At 38.8% G+C, this 12581-nt stretch overlaps 1 protein-coding gene across 4 annotated transcripts in view; it reads left to right on the top strand.

Moving 5' to 3' along the window:
• Positions 1-6077, top strand: part of ndst1a (N-deacetylase/N-sulfotransferase (heparan glucosaminyl) 1a) — a 29840-nt gene extending 23763 nt beyond the window's left edge. For 3 of the 4 annotated variants that reach the window (XM_082176937.1, XM_082176938.1, XM_082176939.1), the window contains 8 exons: positions 355-537; positions 875-971; positions 1741-1864; positions 2667-2841; positions 3151-3321; positions 3421-3530; positions 4054-4156; positions 4865-6077. In XM_082176937.1, the coding sequence (XP_082033063.1) occupies positions 355-537; positions 875-971; positions 1741-1864; positions 2667-2841; positions 3151-3321; positions 3421-3530; positions 4054-4156; positions 4865-4984 (1083 nt within the window). In that variant the 3' untranslated portion in view covers positions 4985-6077. The remainder of the gene's footprint in view (positions 1-354; positions 538-874; positions 972-1740; positions 1865-2666; positions 2842-3150; positions 3322-3420; positions 3531-4053; positions 4157-4864) is intronic. The other variant, XM_082176940.1, reaches the window with a different exon arrangement.
• The last annotated feature ends 6504 nt before the right edge of the window (positions 6078-12581 follow it).

Here is a 12581-nt window from a genome sequence, read left to right as displayed (position 1 = left end):
GCTGGAGCCATTTACCTCCAGTCTTTGTGCTAAGCTAGGCTAGCGGTGGGTGCGTCAGACAGAGTTACGGCACGCACTGAGATGAGAAGGGTATGTATGGACTTATCTAACTCTGGGGGGTTACGGTGAATAAGCTAAAGTCCCAAAAAGTCGGCGTGTTCCTTTAACCAGACAGCTATGTAATGAGGTCATGTGACCACAATGTAGCGTTCTACTGTTTTATCATCGCATGCTGTTTACATACTAATTTACAGTGATACATGATCACAGATGGTATAGAATATATTTGGTGCAGAATATTCAAAGTGCAGCCTTAAAATAGGTTTGATTGGCTGAAGTGTCTTTCTTTCTCAGATTAGCATATTCATGACTCACCTGTCAAACTACGGGAATGACCGTCTGGGATTGTACACCTTCAAACGGCTGCTGAACTTCCTGCTCACATGGACTCATCTGAAACTACAGACGCTTCCTCCAACGCAGCTCGCCGAGAAATACTTCCACCTGTTCCCGTCTGACGCCGAGCCGCTCTGGCAGGTCTGTGTCAATGCAGATTCATTTATAAAGGAGGATTTCAGAGCACAAATATAAATCTACTCAACATTGAACAAAAAAAAGAAACATGCATAAAACAAAGATCTATGGTAAAATTAAAAACTGATGCACAATGCAGGATTACAGTATGGAAAATGCAAACTAGTCAAATGAAAATAGTCACAGTCTAGACATCCAAACTGCATTTGAAACATGTGATTCGAAACATGCTTCTCATTTGAATGAAGTCCAGCAGTTCCCAACACTTCCCAGTCACTCAGTCTAATCTTAACTCTTTCTCAGTCTCATTGAAATCTCTGCTGTGTGATCTTGTGTTCAGGACCCCTGTGAGGATAAACGACACAAGGACATTTGGTCAAAAGAGAAAACCTGCGACCGCTTCCCAAAGCTGCTGCTCATCGGCCCACAGAAGACTGGTGAGGGGCAACAGCGCCATCCCATGGACACATCCAGAACACAGACAGATCCTGTTACAATCAAACCTGTTTTTACACTACAGCGTGAATAATGAATGACATATAAAATGGCTATATATTGTCAGTGGTGGCTGGTGGGTTTTAAAATAGAGGAGGCGCATTCAATTGTATTGTTTTTTAACTTAACTGCTTTAAAATGGCTTTTTTGGTCACTTTAAATTAAAAAATTACACATACAGAGAGAAAATCTAAACATAATTGTACTCACCCTGGGCTATCACTTGAAGCACAAATCCATCATTCTGTCTTTATAATTGTCCGTGTTAAAAGAGCATATTCGGGTGTTTAATGAAGCTGATTGCTGTAGCTGATATCCAACTTCGGCTTGGGGTTTTCCTTCACTTTTAATTTGTAGCTTCTGCTCGAATGGTAGCTTGGTAAATTTGATGGCAATCAAATATACAATATCTGTACTCTCCATAATTAAAGGAATAATTCACCCAAAAATGAAAATTCAGTCATCATTTACTCACCCTGAAGTTGTTTCAAACCTGTATGAGTTTCTTTCTTCTGCTGATCACAAAGAAAGATATTTTGAAGAACATGGTTAACCGAACAGTTGTTTGGTCCCATTGACTTGAATAGAATGGAAGAAAATACTATGGAAGTCCATCAACTGTTCGGTCACCAACATTCTTCAAAATATCTTCTTTTGCGTTCAGCAGAAGAAAGAAATTCATGGTACATTTTCTCTTTCTTTGCTTTTCAGGAGCGACGGCTCTCTACTTATTTCTGGGGATGCACCCTGATCTGACCAGTAATTCCCCCAGTAAAGAGACGTTTGAGGAGATTCAGTTCTTTAGCGGGCACAACTATCACCGAGGCATCGACTGGTGAGCGTCAGCAGAGCAACAAACGTCACACACGCTGTTCATCTTCACACTGTTAGAGTCTGTGTATTCATTTCTGTTTTCCTTTGGAACTTTGGAACAATCTTCCTAACATTGTCTGGGAAGCAGACACACTCTTGTCAGTTCAAATCTAGACTAAAACACATCTCTTTGACCTAGAATACACATAGAGACTTCTATAATTCAATGTTAGGCTGCATAGATTAGGTCAGCCGGAACCGGGAACACTCCCAATCAATCCTGATGTACACAGACGTGACAAACATTTCTGTATTATAATTTTTTTAATTGTTTTTTTAATAGTAGTTTATTGAGGGTTGATTTGTAAAGAAGGACTACACGCGCACATATTTATTCAAACGCGCATACTTTTGGACTGAACATGCGCATGTGCTTTTTCGCTGGTTTGCGTTTTTGAGGTTTGCGCAGAGATAACGGATAATCGTTTGCACCTTCGAACATATTTCCGGGAGTGCGTTCTCGAGACACCAGGCACTGTTCTGTGCGGATGAGCGGGCCGGAGCGCTTTAAGGGTGTTCCTGTTAGAACGGTGTCATGTTAGCGTCCCCTAAGTTAATAACTAATGATCATTGCAATGGAAGTGAATCAATCAATCAAAACTAACTTTAGCTGGACAATAACTTTATCCTAGAGCTGATGTAAAGCCTAAACAATCTGTTACGGTAATTTCCTATTATCTCTGTAAAGCTGCTTTGAAACAATCTATATTGTTAAAAGCGCTATATAAATGAAGGTGACTTGACTTCCTCCCTCTCTCCTGCAGGTATATGGAGTATTTCCCCCTCCCGTCCAACAGCAGCTCGGATTATTATTTTGAAAAAGGTGCCAATTATTTTGATTCGGTTGTCGCCCCGTCCAGAGCCGCAGCGCTGCTTCCCAGAGCTAAAATCATCACGGTCCTGAGCGATCCTGCGGACCGAGCGTTCGCCTGGTACCAGGTACCTATACACCACTAATCTAACGTTACTCATTTACCATACGTTTACTATGGTAACCAACCATTTAGCAGTGGAATTTGTAGTAATGGTACTTTATGAAAATTAAATGTTTTTGTGTGGGATCAGTATTTTTATATAACCAAGAATTGTATATAACCACTTAAAATCATGATGCCATACTTATTATACAGTGAAAATCATAGTATTTTATTTCTTTGACGAACGTGGTTTGTACTTTAGTAACAATATTTAAAAAAAATATTTTAAATAAATAAAATTGTGCTCAAAATATAAATGTTTTCTCTTCAGCATCAGAGAGCTCATGCTGACCCTGTGTCCCTGAAATACTCGTTCCATGATGTCATTACCACATCCCACAATGCACCTGTGAAGCTGCAGATTCTGCAGAAGCGCTGCCTGGGTCCAGGGTGGTACGCCACACACCTCAAGCGCTGGCTCGAACACTACCACCACAGCCAGGTCTGTGTGTGTGTGTGTGTGTGTGTGTGAGGGTGCATGACTGTATGTTCTAATATAGTGCTTTTTTTTAATCATATTTCATGCGTTACACCCTCACAGATTCTGGTTGTGGACGGTCAGACGTTGAAAACAGATCCAGCTTCAGTCATGGAGAAGATCCAGACGTTTCTGGGTTTGGAGAATCGAGTCGACTATCACAAAATACTGGCGTGAGTTTGAGCTGCCAAAATTCCCAAGTGTTTGTGTATAAATATATGTATATGTGTATGTATGTATGTGTGTGTATATTTATGTATGTGGGTGTGTGTGTGTATATATATATATATATATATATATATATATATATATATATATATATATATATATATATATGTGTGTGTATGTATATAGTGACAGGTTAATATTTGGCCTCTATCAGTATCCAGAACTATACATTTTATAACAAAAATCAGGAATTTTTTCCAAGCCACAGAGTCATGCGGGACGTTTTGATAACCTTTCTACACTTCATGTCTGTGTCCTTAATGTGTCCTGACTGTTTGTACTGTATTTTATTTTTTATTTTTCTAAACTGTTTTAATTATTCTTATTTCTTTTTATTATTTTAATTTCTTCTATGTAAAGCACTTTGAATTGCCATTGTGTATGAAATGTGCTATATAAATAAACTTGCCTTGCCTTGCCTTGCCTTGCCTTAATATTTTCCCACATTAACTAAATAATGTTTTTCAGGTTTGACCCAAAGAAAGGCTTCTGGTGTCAACTACTGGACGGAGGACAGACCAAGTGTTTAGGGAAGAGTAAAGGACAGAGATACATGGACATGGACACACAGGTACCACACACACAAACACACACACACACACACACACACACACACACACCTGAACGCCAGGTCAAAGTTAAGTCAAATTTAGTTGTTTAACGCTTTTCACAATTCACATCATTTTAAAGCAGCTTTACAGAAAGTTGAACTGTCTATAATGTCTTAGTGCTTTACCATAGAGCAAGTTTTAGGGTTTAGTGTTATGACGATATAAAACGATGATACAAGAGATCCTAGATCTAGCTATATTGTATTAATAGTGTTGTTTAACACATTTATCAGCGCCGCAGAAACTCAGGCACATGTCTGGTTATTCAAAGGTAATTATGAGAATTAAATATTGGTCTGTTTCGTTCTATTAAGAGATTTAAATATTGGTCAGTTTTTTGTGTAAAGCAAGGTTAAGTGATTCTCAAAACATATTAATTAAAATAAGATTGGATGTCACCGGTGAAAAGTCTGATGCTCAGACACTAATTAATTATAATTTAATTAGTAATTTAAGCAGCAATGTTTGAGAAATATAGTGTATGGCTCCAATCATGGTAAAGTACATTGAAATATACTTTTGTTGTGGAAAATCTTTTGCCCATATTGCCTGAATCTACTGTCCAGCAAACTCACTTATTAACTTTTTCCAGTCATTTTACTGAAATATTGAGTTTACTTTAAAAAGACATAGTGTAAATTCACATTGACTGTTTGTCTCTCTGTCAGTCTCGAGTGTTTCTGAGGAACTACTACAGAGACGGTAACATCGAGCTCTCTAAACTGCTGTATAAAACGGGTCAGATTCTGCCCGGCTGGCTCCGAGAGGAACTCCTCAACATCAGGTAACAGAGTCTCTCGTGATGATGAATGTCACAAACATCTGGAGTGCCGGAAGATCATCCGGACCGGACAACACGTACAGGAGGAACAGTCCAGTTCTTACCTAGACGAGTTTCAGCCGTTTCATCATGGAAACAGTCACTGATACTAGTATTTAAAGACCAGTATTTATGAACGAACTCATATCTGTCCTGTTATTGACACTGGATCAGACTGCGCTGAACTCATATGAAGATCTGATTTCGTGAAGATCGTCCCGCTGAGCAAAGACTAATGCTACAAACTTGTGAACAATTTTTTTACTCAAGACATTTGATACAGACTCAATACAGTTTTATAAAGAAGTAAAAAAAAAAATCACGACAATGAACTAATATAGACATCTACATTTTTTTTTTTTTTTTACATTTGTATCTAGTTCTGATTTTGAGGGTTTGTTTGGGATATTTTTGTTTTCTAACATGGACGTCGTTTCACTCACCATCATGTCTTTCCAAACAGAAGGACCTTCTTTTCTTCTGTGATGCTCTAAGAATGACAGAAACGTACCTGTGGTGTGTGTGATTTGTGCACTATATTCCAGGTCTTCCGAAGTCATGTGATGCTTTGAGTGACACAGAGACTGTTCATTCTATGAAATATCTTCTTTTGTGAATGACATTACTGTGAGTAAATCATTGTTTTTGGTGAACTATCCTTTTAAATGTGCAGCTCTCGAGCTAAATAGCACAGAACTCTTTAGTTTTTACATCAGCACAGAGACTCTAATGTAGTACAGCTCTTATAACATGAATTTACCATTTCAAGTGCCATTTAAGTGTTTCTTGTATGAGAACAGCATGTTTTCGTAATGTTATCCTCATTATGGTTGAAACACAAAACTGGTGATTTTATTAGAGGGAATGTGTTATTAAAGCAATAGTTCATCCAAAAATGAAAATGATTTTATTTTTGTTTTTTTTTACTCGTCCTCATGTCCTTCAAAACCCATATGACTTCAGTGGAATGCAAAAGGCTCAAAAATGTAGTGTGAAGTCTCTGTTCTGAAGTTATACGATGTTGACTGTAATGGATTTTTTCTAAATCTGACTATCTAGCGTCTACAAATCGACACTTTATAACTTTTATACTCCAGCTCCTCGCGTCTTCCGTCGACAACTTCTTGAGTCTCCTATCCTAACTTCTTTGCTGTGCAGCATAAATAACAAAAGAGACAGACTTCAGTAAATGCCCCCCCCCCCCCCTCCCCTTCATTACCCTTTGTTAGTGACATCAGCAAAATATCAAAAACATTGTAAGGGGTTAATATTTCACAATACAGTAAAAATAAACAGAACATTGAGTCCATCTTCAAAGTTCCATTTGACCAAGGTTACATTGAGTCAAAAGTTTGTTAGAAGGTTAGATCATATCGAAAGTTCGTCTGGTGGCTACATCCTAAATAAAAGGAAGTAAGAGTTCTTTTGTTTTATTGTTAGATCTGGAATGGAAAGTTAGTCACCATAACAAGACATAAAAATTGGAAGTGTGATAAAAGTTTTTTTTTTTCTGAAGTCAGATTTCCATGGTTAGTAACATAATTAATCTTATCTATATAAAAGATCCACCGCATGACGCTCACAGATGCACATGTTCAGGTTTGATGTCAGTGAAATCAAACACCACTGGCTTTCATGCGTCTCAAACTGAATGTTTCCCTGGCTTTTTGTTCCTGGCTTTTTTTAGAATAATTAATTCTTTTTTTTTTTCTAGGTGTGAATTTCTCTCATGCATGAAGATGAAATTAAAGAGAATTGACTATTGGGGCAGATGATGGAAAATAATCACAGATCTGTCCTTTATAGGAAATCTGTTGTGATACCATGGTAAAAATACAGTGGCGTTATCCGTTTTATTACTCTAATAGTGTTCAAAAACATGATATTACCACAGTTTCTATGGATTATTGATGTGGAAATACAAATATATGTGTAAGTAGATTGAAGCGTCTTTCACTACATGATTCACAAATTCATTCTCATGTTTTCTTCTTTGTTTGATGTCTGACCTGGTCAAACAGATGCAGATTAGAATAGAGGAAAATAAACCACACTGCTACTAATGCTGTGTGTGTGTGTGTGTGTGTGTGTGTGTGTGTGTGTGTGTGTGTGTGTGTGTGTGTGTGTGTGTGTGTGTGTGTGTGTGTGTGTGTGTGTGTGTGTGTGTGTGTGTGTGTGTGTGTGTGTGTGTGTGTGTGTGTGTGTGTGTGTGTGTGTGAGAAAGAGATCTTCAGATGGCGTTGTTGCTATGGTTACACATTTCCTCATCTCCTAAATGTGTTTTAAGAGTTTAATTACATTCAGATTGTGTTTTGGTTTAAAAAGCTCCACTGAGAGTTTTAGATTATTAATGTGAGTTTCTCTTATAAGCGTCATTTCCAATGAGGTGGGTTTCTTGAAACCTTCAGTAATGGCCAGGGACTTTATTTGTTGGTTTTTAAAACTAGAAAGCTTATTTATATTTCATGACACATTAGTAGTAATGTATAACAGTGCTGTAGTACATGTGATAAACCACATGGTGGCAGCAGAAGCTTTAGCTATCGAATGTGTTTGAGGTGTGTGACCATCTGAAGAACTTGAGATGTGAAACTGTTCTATGTTTAACATGATTCCCTGCTGGAAAACCCAGTTACGACTATCTTAAATCCCGCTTACAACAAGTACAATAACTATAACGTTTTAATAGTCATTACCTCATGTATAACGATAGGAGGAACAATATCGTTGGAACCACATTCAGAGCATTTTTTTTTTTTTTTTTTAGCTAATGATGATAAAAACACTGACAGCCAATCAGAATCCCCCCAACCCATTGAAGTGTCCCTGAAACCTGCAGTGTTATTCATTGTGGTGATGTCATTTCCACTGAAACAGGAAGACAGGGCGGGGCATATTGTTTAGCTCCTCCCCTTTTTAATACATAGCCAATAGCGTTTCGTTTATATCCCAGCTGGACTTGAGCCGTTGAGCTCGGTAAAGCTGCGTTTGACAGCTAATGCCAGTCACAGTCTAGATTACCCCTTTAGATTTAATTTGAAACTGTTACTAAAGCAGAACAGTGGTCATAATCATGCTGAGGATGTTTATAGTTTGAAAGGTGTGTTATTTATGTGCATGACACCGTACTCGTCTGTGCTGTTTCTATTGGCGTTTCTCTTTCTAATATCCTCCATATCGCTTTATAATACAGCTTTCTTTGCAGAATTCAGATGGGTTCGATATGTTTTCTGGTGTGCACCGACTCGCGCGTATGATCAACTCTCGTTTCTCTGGACCGGATCAGACTGTGTGTGTGGTGCAGTGGTTTACTTGAAACCAGACTTCATTCAACCCATTGGAAAGCATGTTTACACTGTCTGAATCGTTCCCTATCCCCTATATAGTGCACTATGTGCCATTTACCATATAAAAAATAGTAAATGTGGGAAGAAGTTACAGATTTTAGTGTCTATTTATAATGTAGGGGGCGGAGCTTTAGATTCTAGAGAGCATTTGATTGGACAGAAAATCTGATGAGAAGCTGAAGTGCTGAGTGATGTCATCAAAATCATTGATCCATATTGGCGGAAGTGAGAGGCTGTAAGTTTTGAATGCTTATACGCATCTTCTAAATACGAATTTATGTCATTAAGGCCAACACATTAAAAAGCCAAAAAACGTCAATATTTTTATATTAAAGTAAAAATATACACTGTTACCGTTTGTAGCCTCCTGAACGTGTTTTTATTGAAGCTTTGTGTTTAAATGCAAATCTTTATCGTTCCATCATCCAGACTAAAATTCGACTAAATGTGTCAAAGTTGCATTACATTACAAACAAACAATTAATCTAAAACTGGACAAGAGTTTGTCAAGACAAATATTGAATGTTGGCTTGACAGCCAACTAAAGTTTTTAAAAAGTTAAAGTTTGAAGGATATGCAGCAATATGTGGTGTGAATTATTGAGCAGAAGAGAGACTGAGTGGAACTGAGAAGAGTATTGAAGGACAGACAGGAAAATAGATGTCAAGCAACTTTAGATGTTTTATTAGAAGTGTGTAGGACCGCGGGGGAATGCTTTTTTTTCCTGGTCTCTCGTAGTCACTGTAAAAATGTTCACAAGTCAACTTAAAAACTTAACCCTGTAATGCGTACGGTGTCATATTTGATGCATACTTTCTAAAGGCTCTAAATCAGGGTTAGCTAACCCTCGTCCTGGAGCCGATCCACCCTCTCCAACACACTCACCTGGTAAACCGTGTGTGTGATCAGAGCTGAACCCTGTGAGACGGCCCTCGAGGAGCCGGGTTGGAGACCCCCGAAATGATCAACATGCTACTACATACCTGACATTGTGTGCCTGATAGTTTTTTACTACACTCACCTAAAGGATTATTAGGAACACCATACTAATACTGTGTTTGACCCCCTTTCGCCTTCAGAACTGCCTTAATTCTACGTGGCATTGATTCAACAAGGTGCTGAAAGCATTCTTTAGAAATGTTGGCCCATATTGATAGGATAGCATCTTGCAGTTGATGGAGATTTGTGGGATGCACATCCAGGGCACGAAGCTCCCGTTCCACCACATCCCAAAGATGCTCTATTGGGTTGAGATCTGGTGACTGTGGGGGCCATTTTAGTACAGTGAACTCATTGTCATGTTCAAGAAACCAATTTGAAATGATTCGAGCTTTGTGACATGGTGCATTATCCTGCTGGAAGTAGCCATCAGAGGATGGGTGCATGGTGGTCATAAAGGGATGGACATGGTCAGAAACAATGCTCAGGTAGGCCGTGGCATTTAAACGATGCCCAATTGGCACTAAAGGGCCTAAAGTGTGCCAAGAAAACATCCCCCACACCATTACACCACCACCACCAGCCTGCACAGTGGTAACAAGGCATGATGGATCCATGTTCTCATTCTGTTTACGCCAAATTCTGACTCTACCATCTGAATGTCTCAACAGAAATCGAGACTCATCAGACCAGGCAACATTTTTCCAGTCTTCAACTGTCCAATTTTGGTGAGCTCGTGCAAATTGTAGCCTCTTTTTCCTATTTGTAGTGGAGATGAGTGGTACCCGGTGGGGTCTTCTGCTGTTGTAGCCCATCCGCCTCCAGGTTGTGCGTGTTGTGGCTTCACAAATGCTTTGCTGCAGACCTCGGTTGTAACGAGTGGTTATTTCAGTCAAAGTTGCTCTTCTATCAGCTTGAATCAGTCGGCCCATTCTCCTCTGACCTCTAGCATCAACAAGGCATTTTCGCCCACAGGACTGCCGCATACTGGATGTTTTTCCCTTTTCACACCATTCTTTGTAAACCCTAGAAATGATTGTGCGTGAAAATCCCAGTAACTGAGCAGATTGTGAAATACTCAGACCGGCCCGTCTGGCACCAACAACCATGCCACGCTCAAAATTGCTTAAATCACCTTTCTTTCCCATTCTGACATTCAGTTTGGAGTTCAGGAGATTGTCTTGACCAGGACCACACCCCTAAATGCATTGAAGCAACTGCCATGTGATTGGTTGATTAGATAATTGCATTAATGAGAAATTGAACAGGTGTTCCTAATAATCCTTTAGGTGAGTGTATATTATCAAGCACACAATCACACGCCAACTTATTTATCAAGTAAAAGGCCTTTTAGCTTAATAGTAAAAACGTTCTCCTTCAGGTCGTGTTTCACGTCTCTTTTTGCTGTGAAATCTTTACAGATTTTTATAAAAGAACAGATTTTATTTTGTTAGTAATATTTCTAGATGAACACTTAGTGAAGCAACTTGGGTTTACTTGATTATCCATACATCATATTTTAGAAAATCATTTTAAAACGCGAGTATCAAATATGATCATCGGGTTTTTGAGGAAGGTCAATCATCATTGTATTGCATTGCATTATGTTTTCAAACTACAGAGCTTTGATCATAAAACTATCCATTTAAATATCATCTTAATAAGACATATTATTGGCAGATATAGAGTGCCATCCATCCATCCATCTTCTTCCGCTTATCCGGGGCCGGGTCGCGGGGGCAGCAGTCTAAGCAGGGATGCCCAGACTTCCCTCTCCCTAGACACTTCCTCCAGCTCTTCCGGGGGGACCCCGAGGCGTTCCCAGGCCAGCCGGGAGACATAGTCCCTCCAGCGTGTCCTAGGTCTTCCCCGGGGTCTCTTCCCGGTGGGACATGCCCGGAACACCTTCCCGGGAAGGCGTCCAGGAGGCATCCGGAAAAGATGCCCGAGCCACCTCAGCTGGCCCCTCTCGATGTGGAGGAGCAGCGGCTCTACTCTGAGCTCCTCCCGAGTATAGAGTGATGACTGATATTTATATGCATTTTATGTAAGTATTCAGTTACACTATTATAAAGATCTTATTGAACAAAAAACAACAAAACACATGCAAACCTTTTTTTTTTCTTATATTTTGTCAAAACTGCTCCATTTAAAAAAACAAAGTTTTTTTCTGAGTATTATTTCATGTCTTTTACAGGGTTAAATTGCTCAGTTGAACTTCGTTTAACTTGTATAGTTAGAAATTAGTCAAATTATTTATAGATGAGTTGAATCATGGCAACGTGTGTTTTTCACTTCAGTGTTCTTCAGATCATGACTCTCATCCTTTATCTTCCTGCTTGTCTGTAAACAAACGTGTTGCCAGGGAACCGTATTGTTAACGGAGGGTCGTGTCCGGTATTGTTCCCGAAACACTTCCCCTCCCCCTGAAACACTCTTCTCCAGCGGGGAGGGAGGAGACCGGCTTTATCAAGGCCTCCGCTTACGGGAACCAATAAAGAACACATTCCTACAGACCATCCTGAAGGAATGTACAGGATTCCTATCGCAATTTAGAAACCATCCAAGAAAGAAATTCTGTATGAATCAGAAAAGATCCGGATGAAATGTTGATTGTATTTTGACAGTAAAAAAAATTATAAAAATAAAAAAATCCTCAAAGTTGTGTAAATCCTAAAAACATCCATCGGGTCTCAATACTGATAATAATAGTAGTCCAATAGAAAACCGTGAGCCGTTCCACAGCAACAAATAAAATAAAATAAAATAAAATCTCTTTAATGTCTGGATTTCTCTGACATAGCAATGACATTTAAATGGTCAAGTCACATTTATTTATATTGCGCTTTATACAGTAAGTTTCAAAGCAGCTTTACAGTAATAAACAGGAAAAAAACTGTGTTAATGTAAAAGTAATAATTTTTGAAAGCCATAAAGCAGCTCTACAGAAGACAATAGTGTGACTGTTCAGCTCAGTCCAGTTCAGTTGTTGGTAAATGGTGGCTATAATATAACGGCTGTAATAATAGTGACTCATTTCAGTCGGTTTTTGTTTTTCTTAAAGCGATGCAGTAGAAGAAGCACTTCTGGGTCCCCAAAGAACCTTTCACTGAACAGTTCTGAAAATAATATTTTTTTTCTTAATGTGAAGAACATTTTTAATAATCCAAAGAACCATAAAAGTTCTTCATGGAACTAAAGATTCCATTACTAAACCTTTATAGTTTAAAGCGAATGAGAAACGGGAATGATACTTAAAAAGACTTCTGAGCAGTGAGA

The sequence above is a fragment of the Leuciscus leuciscus genome (genome assembly GCF_965113295.1).
Source record: "Leuciscus leuciscus genome assembly, chromosome: 8".
Taxonomy (NCBI): domain Eukaryota; kingdom Metazoa; phylum Chordata; class Actinopteri; order Cypriniformes; family Leuciscidae; genus Leuciscus; species Leuciscus leuciscus.
Note: the sequence above shows the minus strand (reverse complement) of the source record. Positions and strands in the feature narration are given on the sequence as shown.